Source organism: Podarcis raffonei, chromosome 13 (genome assembly GCF_027172205.1).
Source record: "Podarcis raffonei isolate rPodRaf1 chromosome 13, rPodRaf1.pri, whole genome shotgun sequence".
Lineage (NCBI taxonomy): Eukaryota > Metazoa > Chordata > Lepidosauria > Squamata > Lacertidae > Podarcis > Podarcis raffonei.
Window position 1 is genome coordinate 48450253 of NC_070614.1, and position 12761 is coordinate 48463013.

Below are 12761 nucleotides of genomic sequence, written 5' to 3' on the forward strand. Positions count from 1 at the left end.
TCTATAGATAGAAACAATTTATTATTATTATTTCAGGAAAGAGTTCTACAATGCATTAAATTGTTGAAGCGGTAACTTCTGTCTCTAACCGGTCCTTCTATTTCTCTGCACAAAAGAATTAACGTACACCATTCTGACATCACAAATGACAACCTCCAAAACTAAGAGACAGGACATTAGCCCCCAATGTTGTTCTGCAACTGACATTCATGCAGTTGTTCTGGAATATCAAAGGTGAACTGCAACAAGAAACTGTGCAATTCCATTTCATTACATAGCTTTCACTTGCAGACTGAATTTTGCAGACTGGAGAAAGATATAGAAAACCCATATGCTAATGCTAGCCTGTGTTTTATCAACAAGTTCACTGTTGGTAACTTTATAATCAGCCTCTGTATTTTTCTGTTTCTCATATCCTTCTGCCCTCATGTTATCCTCATCATGTGTACATACACAGTACCTGCAACCAAAATAACACTTCAAACATCTGATGAAGTTTATTATGTCATAATAAACATGTTAGTCTTTAAGGGTGCTACAAAACTCCTTGTGTTAAGTTCAATGCAGAATAGACCCACTGAATAAATTTATCTAAGTGATGCCTATTATTTTCAATGGGCCAACTCTGTGTAGGGTTAAACTCCTTTATTGTTTTTGCTGCAACGGACTCATTTGGCTTCCTTATGGAAATCCTTTTATTTCTAACCAGTGTTTCTGTGCTAATATATACTTCCTCTTCAGCCCAAAGATAATTAATGAAGCACTGGAATAGCAGCCTGTAAATGAGATATACACACATACCCACAGATATTGCTTGCCACCACTCCATGTATAAAACTAGGTGCATTCTGCCCCATGAAACTTAAGCCAGCAATCCTATGGCAAGATCCACAGGCATGAGCGACTTAGGATGCAGTAGGTATTGGTCTCAGCCAGCTGATTCCCAGCTTAGTCCCAGCTCAGCTGAATATACATTTGAATAACTCTCTGCTCCTGGCTCAGCCAGCTGAGTAGAAGCCAGTAGAAATCTCCAAAAGGGGGCATTCCAGAGGCTGGATGAAAAATGAGAGGCTTATGCTGGATCTTAATATCATTTCTGGCACAGAATACTATTTTTAAGTCTTGTTTTCCTTCTGTCAGGCTTAGACAGAGCAGCAGCCCAGCCACTGAATGGGGTTTGGATATAACATAACTTTATGCCGGCTTAATTTACATCATTTTGCTTTACACCAGCCTTTTGTGCATAGGATTGCTCCTTAAATAGTTGGAGCTCTATTCTGAATCTGGCCGAATTAAGTGTACATCCATTTTCAACTTGCTTTCCAGCTAGCCCACAAAAATTGGGACTTGTATTAATTTAATTAGCGCTAACATATTTTTTTTTAATTAAAAAAATCCCTGTGAATGTACTACAATGAATTTGCACATGTGTACCTCCAGATACATTGATCCAATTAAAGAAAATGTCATCTTTCTCCCCAACCTGATGTTATACTCTAAAACAAAAGGAGTTCTTATTATGTGAGAATAAACCCCATATTTCTGTGGGGTTAATAATACACACAATTCTCAGAAAGTGATTGGGGTAGGATAAGCCTACATGAACTTTCTTTGAGCATGCCATCACTCTCACAAAAAATTATTTCTCTTTCTTCTTGCAATGTTCAGAATATGCATGGGGAGAAGGAATGGTTTCTTACACTGGAACATCAAATAGCCTCCCAGAAGGATGTTCTGTGAAGGAAGCTTCACTGGCAGGGTAAGTGATCTGAGAAGCCATCCCACCAATGAGAAAGTCCCCTGGCTGGTACCACTCATGAGGAACAGGGAGAGGATTACTAACGGGGCACTTCATAGTATTGACTTTGCACACCTTGACAGATAGCAGAAAGAAGAACATCAGCAGCATCCTAGCAGCAAACCTCATCTCTAGACCGACTCTCTACAATGCCCATTCATACCAGCTGGCTGACTTAAAACAGTAAAAACAGGATGGTGCTTGACTTTGCCAATACACCTCTTAAGAGAAATGTATCAGTCTTGCTTTTAGTGTCAACAAATGCATGCTATGAGTATTAATGGAAGTTGCCAATGCTCTCAATTTTAAGTTTGGCAGATAACATAGAAAATGAGGACAATGTCAGAAATGGAATTGACAGAGCCCTGTCTGCTTCTTGCCCCTACTCCCAGCTGTCCATGGCAAATGGGTTTATTTATGTTCACTTTCGGACTTCTGTATTGATAGTTTTCAATTGCTTTCTAGAAAGCCTTTGGCGTTTGGGTTATGTGAACAAATTATAGTGATTTTGTCAATTCCAGTGGGGAATAATTAGTTCATCAGGTTTTTCCTCAACACAACCACCCTGTTTAGGGTGTTTTCCTCCCAGCTCCCACTCTTCTCTGCTGCTTGTGGTGAAATAAGTAGCAGATGGTTAACAGCTGTCCCTGTAGGGAACAAATGTCAACAAGGAAGTTTGGTTGAAACATGACTTATGAAGGTGCGGGACTTGATGTTAATGGGTGGAAACTGATTAAGCTTGAGACTGAAGAAACAACAGACAAAAAAAACAGACAATTTTTATATAACATTGCTTAGTTCATGTCCTATGCAACTACATTGAATGTGGCTATAGACCACCAGCAATTTTCAGGAACAGGTGGAAATGGGAAGGGATGAGTAAAGGGTTTATTGTTTTTCTGTTTTTGTTCTTACTTTTATCATGTATTTTGTGTTTTATTTTGTATTTTTTGTTGGGAACTGCCCCGAGATCTACAGATGAAGAGTGGTGTGCAAATTTAATAAATAAAACAAAAGATCTGAAAGAGATATATTTGTATTTGAATGGGATTGGAACTGTGCTTGGGTTGGGAGTTTCCTTTTTATTACTATGTTTATTAAGAAAATGATAAACTTTAAAAAAGAAAAATTGGCTCTGCTTCAGTGGTGACCGATTTGGCTCATTTGCATGAGTCCTTAGTAGTTTTTTCTTATTTATTTATTATTATTATTATTATTATTATTATTATTATTATTAATACCCCACCCATCTGGCTGGGTTTCCCCAGCCACTCTGGGTGGCTTCCAACAAAGATTAAAAATACAATAAAACATCAGTCATTAAAAACTTCACTAAACCGGACTGCCTTCAGATGTCTTCTAAATGTCAGATAGTTGTTTATCTCTTTGACATCTGATGGGAGGGCATTCCACAGGGCGGGCACCACTACCGAAACGGCCCTCTGCCTGGTTCCCTGTAACTTGGCTTCTCGCAGTGAGGAAACCGCCAGAAGGCCCTTGGCCCTGGATCTCACTGTCTGGGCAGAGTGACGGGGGTGGAGATGCTCCTTCAGGTACACTGGGCCGAGGCCATTTAGGGCTTTAAAGGTCAACACCAACACTTTAAATGGTGCTCGGAAATGTACTGGGAGCCTTTGTAGATCTTTCAAGACCGGTGTTGTGTGGTCTTGCCGACTGCTCCCAGTCTGGCTGCCACATTCTGGATTAGTTGTAGCTTCCAGGTCACCTTCAAAGGTAGCACCACATAGAGCATGTTGCAGTAGTCCAAGCGGGAGATAACTAGAGCATGCATCACTCTGGCAAGACAGTCCGTGGCCAGGTAGAGTCTCAGCCTGTGTACCAGATGGAGCTGATATACAGCTGCCCTGGACACAGAATTGACCTGTGCCTCCATGTACAGCTGTGAGTCCAGAATGACTCCCAGGCTGCACACCTGCTCCTTCAGGGGCACAGTTGCCACATTTAGGACCAGGGAGTCTCCCACACCCACCCGCCCCCTGTCCCCCAAGAACAGTACTTCTGTCTTGTCAGGATTCAACCTCAATCCATTATTCTCTTCCATAGCTCCTCCTGTCCCTAAAATACTTAAAATTAAGGCCTATATTAGGGATGGATGGAGCTTTAAATTTTGCTGGTCTGTTTCTCATTTTTACAATCTTAAAATCAGTTCATCACATTTCCCCAGCAATATGCAGATTTTTTAAATAAGGAAAAATCCTCATGAATATTCATCAGCATTTTAGTGCAAATTTCTCCTAATACATAAATTTTGATGTGCTGTTTGACTTTTTTGCAAGCAATTTTCAGTAAGATAATGCATTTTTGCATATTATTTTTACTAATATAAACATACTATGCACACTTATCTCTTATTACAGCATTTCTTCTTGCAACTAAAATATCTCTTTCTCCTTCCGCAGCTTATATGCTAATCATTTCCCCAGTCATTGAATATCCCTGGCAAATTCAAAAGTTGTTTCTTTACCATAATTCAATTTCATTTCTATCTCTTGCATTGTTAACATAAATCTGAAGGATGTTAATTTGCCAAGTAATATTTCTTAGCTGCAGATTGTTCCAATTCTTTTTTCTTTTGTCAAATCTCAATTTAATGTACTTTTTTCCTATTTGAGTAAATAATTATACTGTATGAAATAACATCCCATGAAAGTTTTAAAGGTTTATTTCTTCATTTTTATTCATGTGAATATATCATATTCTGGTTCTATTTGTTAATGCAACACATAAATACAAATAATTTAATAGGCGTATATTGAGAGCTGAGTCCCAGCCTGAGTAGGCCACAAACTCTGCTCACATAACATATACACAAAACAGGAATGTAATATTCTTTAATTCTATGATATCAGATGGAGTTGATTAAAAGCTGAGCTTTTTCCTTATTAGTTGCTTCCTGTTGTTCAAGTCAGGTCTCAGGACAATGATGAAGCATTTAGGAGCAAAGATGCAGCCCAATAACCCAGCACTAGAAGCTAAGATGGAGAAGATCTCCACAGCCACCATGTATTTCCCCTTGGTGCTTAGGTAGCTTGGAACAAATGACAACCAAACACTGCAAAAAATCAGCATGCTGAAGGTGATAAACTTGGTTTCATTGAAACTGTCTGGCAACTTCCTTGCCAGGAAAGCCACGGTGAAGCTGATGATGGCCAGAAGGCCCATGTAGCCCAGAACAAGATAAAACATGATTACAGACCCTTCATTACATTCCGATATGATCTGTGTAGGTACTGACTGCATGTCCGAATTGGGGAGTGGGGGAGAGGTTGCTAGCCACACTACACAGATGCCTGCTTGAATCCAAGAGCAGAAAAGGACAATGGAGTTGGCCAATGTTTTCCCCACCCACTTCCTCATGCTGGACCCTGGTTTGGTGGCCATGAAAGCTACAACCACAGTGATGGTTTTCGCCAATACACATGAAACTGCTACAGAGAAGATGATTCCAAAGGAAGTTTGTCGGAGGCAGCAAGTCAGCTTCTGAGGTCTTCCTATAAAAAGTAAAGATGAGAGGAAGCAGAGCAGGAGAGAGACAAGGAGAGAATAGGTGAGGTCCCGGTTGTTGGCTTTGACTATGGGAGTGTCTTTGTGCTTAATAAAAGTTCCTAACACCACAGCTGTGATGAAGGAAAAAGAAATAGCAACCAAGGCTAAACTGATCCCTAGGGGTTCTTCATAAGACATAAAGACTGTCAGTTTTGGGATGCACCGATCTCTGTCCTTGCTTGCATACTGATCTTCTGGGCATTTGGAACAGTCATCCATGTCTGAAGAAATAAAGAGCAATCATCACAATGCTAATTTTGCACATGAAATGTGTAGTCGACTTAATTTTTTTAAAAAAATCTCCAAATGGTTTACGTTAAATACATGCAGCAACCATTTCGCACCATTTCCATTCACCACCCCTGCACACGTTGGCAGAGTGTTCATAAGCATGCCCTGCCCCCTTCCACCCCACAGTCTGCTCCCGTTCTGCCCTTTCAGCCTGTACTATAGCACAATATTTATTTTTTTACATAAAGAACTTGTCAACAAAATAAAATAATACAAAAAATTCACCACTATTTGTCATATTATTTTATGATTTTGTACAGTGTGTGATATTGGCATAACACCTAATCAGTTATTGTGTATGTTACTACTATGGAAATTCCAATTTTCTGGTGACATAAGAGACTGTGGCAGGTATATGCAGAGATATGTCCTGTGCAACTGGGGGTGGGGGACATCTTTCAGCACGCAGACACTGTGCTTGGGACGATTTCTGCCTTGTCCCTACAGTAAGCAATTTCTTTTCAGAACACTTTCCCCCATATCAACCAGCCTGACCCCAGAGATCAGTGGGGAGGGTTGTGTGAGGTCAAACTGAGTAGTATGTGTGAAATCCTTGCACATGACTTTGTTAGTGGTGGTACCCCAGTTTTGGTGCTCTCTCCTCTTGGAGGCACACATCATCACACTGTTGAAGGCTTTCATTTGTTTTATTTGATTGCAGCTTTTTCATCTGTTCTTTGTGGGTTTCTATTCATAGGTTGTTTATTGAAACCTCTTTGAGAACATAAAACAAATGAAAAGAAGAATGAAAGAAAGTGAAATTAATAAATAAACAAATCCTCATTGGGTAAAATAGGTTAACAAGAGGGAGTAACTTGAACAGTATTGAGGTTTGTGGCCTACTCAAAATGGACTAAGCTGCCCTTACTCTCTGTGTAGAAACTGAACCTATGATGCCACCATAACTTGATTAATTCCCTCTCATAACCAAACATATTAACTGAAAGCATCCAGAAGACAAAGACATTGAGACCTACCCTTCTGGGTGGAAATCTTTCCTTCTGGACACAGGGCGCAACTGTAGCAGCAAAACTTCACTCCTTCCTTCTTTTTCTTCTGATAACCAGGACGGCAGGAGTCACTGCAAACAGAGACAGGCATCAGCTGCCCATAAAGGGGAAGAAAAGATTAGTAGAATGGGAGAAATTGACAATCTCTCTGTTTACTCCGTAAGCACATGATGAACATGGAAGAATTCAGAACAGGGTACATGCAATATAAGCATGCCACAATGTGCCAAACAGTCCTGAGCATATACAGTGGTACCTCGGGTTACAGACACTTCAGGTTGCAGACACTTCAGGTTACAGACTCCACTAACCCAGAAATGGTACCTTGGGTTAAGAACTTTGCTTCAGGATGAGAACAGAAATTGTGCTCCGGCGGTGCAGTAGCAGTGGGAGGTCCCATTAGCTAAAGTGGTACCTCAGGTTAAGAACAGTTTCAGGTTAAGAACGGACCTCCAGAATGAATTAGATTTTTAACCTGAGGTACCACTAGAATGCGGGACGCGGGTGGCGCTGTGGGTAAAAGCCTCAGCGCCTAGGGCTTGCCGATCGAAAGGTCGGCGGTTCGAATCCCCGTGGCGGGGTGCGCTCCCATTGCTTGGTCCCAGCGCCTTCCAACCTAGCAGTTCGAAAGCACCCCTGGGTGCAAGTAGATAAATAGGGACCGCTTTCTAGCGGGAAGGTAAACGGCGTTTCTGTGTGCTGCTCTGGCTCGCCAGAGCAGCGATGTCACGCTGGCCACGTGACCCGGAAGTGTCTCCAGACAGCGCTGGCCCCCGGCCTCTTGAGTGAGATGGGCGCACAACCCCAGAGTCTGGCAAGATTGGCCCGTATGGGCAGGGGTACCTTTACCTTTACTTTACCACTAGAATGCATTATTTTTGCAGTCTATTGTTTAGAACCACACTTCTCAGAATAGTGTAATAGGGTTCTCCTAACAACTCTCAGCACCCTTAACAAACTTCGGTTCTTAAGAATTTGAGAAGGTGGGCATTTTGATTAAAGTGGTCTAATTGTGGTCATAATGTTTAACTGTGGCTTGGTTACCAAAGGCTGACAACCTCCCAACTACAACAACAGCAAAGATGAATTCTTTCTCAGAAGAAGCTGTAAATTTAGACAACATTTTCCTAAGGGACGTTCCAGTACATACTGACATTCATTATCCATCTGATCTATGTTACGAACACCAATCCTTTGGGAGACAAGAATCATTTTGTATCTCCAACCAACATGGCAGAAGGCATAAATGGGAAGCTTATCAAGAATCCAAACCTGTTTAAAACTCCTGTGCCACACAATTATGTCTGCATCAATGATGAACTCTTTTCCTTCCTGAAACTTGGCATCCACCCTTCCAACTTTGACTCTCTGGAAGGATTTGTTTGGGAAAGTGACCATGTTCATTATGTCAAATCCACCTCTCCTCTCCCTGTTATCTTGAAAAAAGATTGCTTCTCCAACTGAGTTATTAAACAAAATGCTTTCAAGAAATGGGTGCAGCTAGTGGAAAAAGAGCAAGGGTGGTTAGGAATGGGATCAAAACCTATTGGAGTAAATATACTTTAAAAATTTGTTGACAACATTGTTTATGTAGTTTAATCCTACAAAAAATCTGTCTAAAAATATAGTTTATATTTAAGGCAAGAGAACCAGTATGCCATGGTTGTTATAGTTTAATTTGAATAATAGTAATTATTATTATTATTATTATTATTATTATTATTATTGAATAAAGTTGGAAGATGCATTATTTTTATATTCTCTTTATGTAAATGAGATTATTTCATTATGAACACACTACCTTCCAGGGCTGGAGATCTTGAAGACTTTTGCCACTCATTATTGGACTGTGTTTGTATCTAGAGGACCCTATGGCATGCAAAGCATGTGCCACAGCATAGACGGCATTATAGATACTGTAGCTGTGGCCTGTCATATACATTTCAAATATAGATGCAGGAAGATTCTCCAACCTCTCCTCTCCAGTACAAGTTCCATCAACCTCTATCAGCTCCTGGGGGTCTGGAAATGAACAGTCAAATGCTTGCTCCCAGAAGTCCTTGAGAAAGCCATCTTCTTGATTCCAGCCAGGTTTTGCGATCTGAAGAAATTCCTTGAATCCTTGAATCTCGTCAGAGTGAATTGTGAAGGACAGGGCGCCTTCAAACAATTGAAAATCCCATCCATTCTGAAGGCCTGTTAATGTAAAATCCAGCTGGGCTGTCATAACCCACACCTTTCCAAGTGATGTTCTTTCATTGTAGCTAGGAACTCCTATGAGCACATATGTATTCACCCATAGAATGGTCGTAGAATCTCCATAGATGACAAAGGTAGTGGCTTTGCTCTCTGAGAAAGCTAGATAAATAAGAGAGGCTAATATGTTAACTGCATTGAGATTCAGTGCATTGTTTTGTTTTGGAATCATTTGTGTGAAGGCTGAACAGATTCCATTCTGAAAAAGCAATGGCTCCAGGACCTGTGTGAAATGTTCTCCACTGTCATTATCCACAGCAAAGAGCCCAATCCAGGTCCAACCAAAATGCTTCAGCAAGCTAATGATCCCAATGTACTGGTTCGCTTCACTTGGGACCATATGGTAAAAGGAAGGCAACTGTGTTGTATGACTCTGCTCAGAGGTGAATGAACCATAAGTGAGCTGAAGGGAAAAAGACAAATATTTTAAGAGGAGCATCTGAGCCTGTCGCCCTGTGCAAAACAGGAATATTTATCAGAGCTGTGGAAAAACTCCTTCACAATTCTGGGAGCAGGCCAAAATTGTATTAAAGGTCTCTGAAATGTAGACTGGGAAAATGTAACATTTAGTAACTGGTAAAGGAGGTGTTCTGATGACTAGCACCTCTCATTTAAAATGAAGTCATAGTTCATTTCCATTTCTTTCTTTTTCTTTTCTTTTTTAAGGATATTGCAGCTGCTGCACACTTGGGAAACGGCACCACTAAGCTTCAGGGGAACTTCAGCATCGGGAAGATTTTGATTTTCTCTCATCCATTCCTCTGCTTATTCTGACCCTCAAAATTACTCTCAGCATTCCAGGAGAAGAATGAACTTAGTGACTATCCCCCCTTCATCCATGGATAAATCCTACCTGTGGATACTTGTATAGGCTTAAGAGTTCTGCCATATGGAAGGAGACATCAGAACCAAGTCCCCCAATGACAGCTATGAGGTTTTTCTGGGTGTTGCATTTGTAACTGGGGACAAATCTTCTGAATTTGAAGAGCAGGTCCATAGTGGTCCGATAAGTCATCCTTGTGTCGTAGTAGCTGTCACAGATGTGGAACCCAAGGGTGACATTGGGCAAGATGCTGGGATTCTCGTTGATCTCATTTATGGCAAACACCAAGGCCAGGATGTGCTGGTAGAATTTTAGCACCACACTGCAGACAGAGATTGGGTGCTCTTTTAGCAAAGCAGCACTTAAGGCAGCCAAACGAACAATTTTGCTCCATCCTGTCTATAACCAAATTGCTTGCCATTGAGACATCAATCATGGTGATTATGATGCTACCGCATTTCTACTGAAAGTACCCTATTACTGCTGTTCCTGAGATAGTAAAACTCTTCCTTTACAGACAAAATAACATGTGTAAAGCATCATAACAATGACAAAGGTTTTTCTGCCTTGAACCAACAGTGATTCCTTAGCTTTCCAGTCCAGGAGTTTCGTTTAGAAATTTAATCCTAGGGACATTTTTTTCAACCAGAACTCAGTTCCAGCACCTCTTAGGTAGGTGTTCAATGTGAGTTCTGGCACCTCTTTTACTAGGAAAAATAGCACTGGATATAGTTCTGAAGAAGCCGTTGTTTGAAGCACAAATCATTGTAATACATAGTTTTTCCTCTCTCTCTAAGGAGCCTAAAAAGAAGAAATACATACATACATGACCATGTACCTAAAGCTGATCTTTTTATTGCAGTATTTTGTGCATTTCTTTTTTAAAAAATTGATAACAGTTTTTGTAATGATTTATCGTATGTATTGAGAGAGGATTTCTATGAAACTATTATTTACTGATATTTGGAAAGTTTCTTTTATTATATACTATCATATTCCGTATGGATCATTGAATATTACTTTATTTGATATAACTTTCCTTTAAAGTGATCTTTTCTATTATCACTAATTTGTTTTGGATCAGATTGTTATGAGGTGTGCGATCTTCCTTCTATGTTTTGTGTTTTTCCAGCTTGTACCATAGGAAGATGGTATATAAAAGTAAAAGCAAAAGCAAAGCAAATCCTATCACTTGTATGAGCAACAAGCTCAGATGATGCAGATTAAGGGGGGAGGGGAATGCTTACTTTGGAACCTCGAACAACTCATGAGAAGGAAGTATATTGAAGAGTAGTTCATGGAAATGGTAAGAGATGTGAGAAGTTATCCCACCAATGATGAGGCTCCCGGGCTGGTACCACTCTTGTGGAACAGGGAGGGGATCATTCATTTGGCACTTCCTGGTATCTGCTTTACATTGTTTGAGAGGCTGAAGCAGCAGCAACAACAGTACATGTAGACCCACCATCTTCACAGCAAACATCCTCTCTAGCATTCTCTTGCTCCAGCATCCAGCCTTACATTAATGCCTTACTGTGGGTGGTGCCTGACTCTGCCAATAAAGGAAAACAACACACTTATCTTTAGCGTCAGCAGAATTCGAGTGCATGCCTCAGCAGGCTAGTAGAGACAACCAATACAGACGCTGAAGTTTGCTCTACAAAATGGCAACACACATCGCAGCTCAAACTGGCAGAACCTTACCTGCATCTTGTCACTCATCAGTGACAGGAGGCTTGCTTGTTTTCTATATCTACTTATAGTGCTTTTACTAAATGTTGTTATTTTCTGAAACACCACTAGAGTTTTGGGCAGGTGAACTAATGACAGTAATTTGGATAGGTGCAGGGGGAGATAACTTACCTCTGCAAAGTCACTGTGCCAGAATCCTTTTAGATAGAAAACATGTTTGTCTCTACTTGAATCCGGCCACAAGATTGTTATGCTCCTCAAAGAGACTACAAGTGGGTGACAGGTCCCAGATTTCCAAGGCGAGCAAACCCCTATAGGAAAATAATACCCTAAAGTGAAGCCATTGGCTTGACAGGGGGACAGGATGAAGTGCTATGTTCAATCATTTATGGAAACACATTTCCATAATTATGAAAATTAAGAGAAGACTATGAGCACTGCCCAGTTCCAGTTTTATGACACACACTAGATACAAGGTTTGCTGTGTAGTTTGGAATTGCCAGTGCAAGTTGCAACAAGACACTGGTGAGGAGGACTCTGGAGGTTTAAAAGGCCCCTCCAGATTTTATTCTTATTGAGCTTTATTCCTGATTCACTTGACCAAACCAAGCTTCCATGTATCTGGATTGTATCTGGTCTTCACTGAGCATTCGTTCTGATTAGTTTGTGCGGACGATATAAAATAATGAGAATTCATCCTGTTTTAGGATGGATAAGAAATTTGATTCAGTTCCCATTTAAATGCAAAGATAGCAAATCCACACTTTCCAAAGCAACGTGAGAACTAAAACACAGACATCCCCTAAAATTCAGAAATTTATCCTACTTTTGTTGCAGTTCTCCAACGAATGTCCAGAAAAATGCATAGGTTTGCAGAAATGTGTATAAAAATGGAAAGACCACTGAAGATAATGCACACAAAATTACTTACCAAAATGTGTACACACAAATTTATTAGCAGAATTTTTATTTTATTTTTTTGAGAATTTTGCACTAAAATGCTGGTGAACTTTCAGGAGTTTTAAAGAAGAAAATATATTTACAAATTACTGCAGAAATGTAAGTAACTGAATTTAAGATTGGGAAAATTAACAGATCATTCCATTCCCAACCCTGGCTTGCTTGCATGGTGCTTATATATCTACACATTAAAAATTAGTTGATCCCACACTTTTCAATTCATTTCCTTATCACTTTCCTAACAGCCAACAGTACAGGTTTATTTTAAAGTGGATATGTTGCACTAGGGCAGCAGAATTTTAACAGGGAGAAATGTAAAGTATTGCAGTTGGGCAAAAAAAATGAGAGGCACAAATACAAGATG

At 40.2% G+C, this 12761-nt stretch overlaps 1 protein-coding gene across 1 annotated transcript; it reads right to left on the minus strand.

The window, feature by feature from the left end:
- Positions 1-4568: 4568 nt before the first annotated feature.
- On the minus strand, positions 4569-11455 carry LOC128399214 (vomeronasal type-2 receptor 26-like). The gene is made up of 6 exons (XM_053360464.1): positions 11450-11455; positions 9776-10144; positions 8669-9325; positions 7939-8166; positions 6634-6760; positions 4569-5586 (listed from the first exon to the last, which is right to left on the minus strand). The coding sequence occupies exons 1-6, from the start codon at positions 11453-11455 to the stop codon at positions 4679-4681; spliced, it is 2295 nt and encodes a 764-aa protein (XP_053216439.1). The 3' UTR covers positions 4569-4678.
- Positions 11456-12761: the final 1306 nt, after the last annotated feature.

What these genes read in the sequence shown, in the direction of transcription:
- LOC128399214 (XM_053360464.1), bottom strand. An exon ending in GGCACAGGAGTTTTAAACAG is followed by an intron (nt 6,761 to 7,938) that starts GTTTGGATTCTT and finishes CTTTATGGGCAG; the next exon opens with CTGATGCCTGTCTCTGTTTG. An exon ending in AAAGATTTCCACCCAGAAGG is followed by an intron (nt 5,587 to 6,633) that starts GTAGGTCTCAAT and finishes TTATTTCTTCAG; the next exon opens with ACATGGATGACTGTTCCAAA.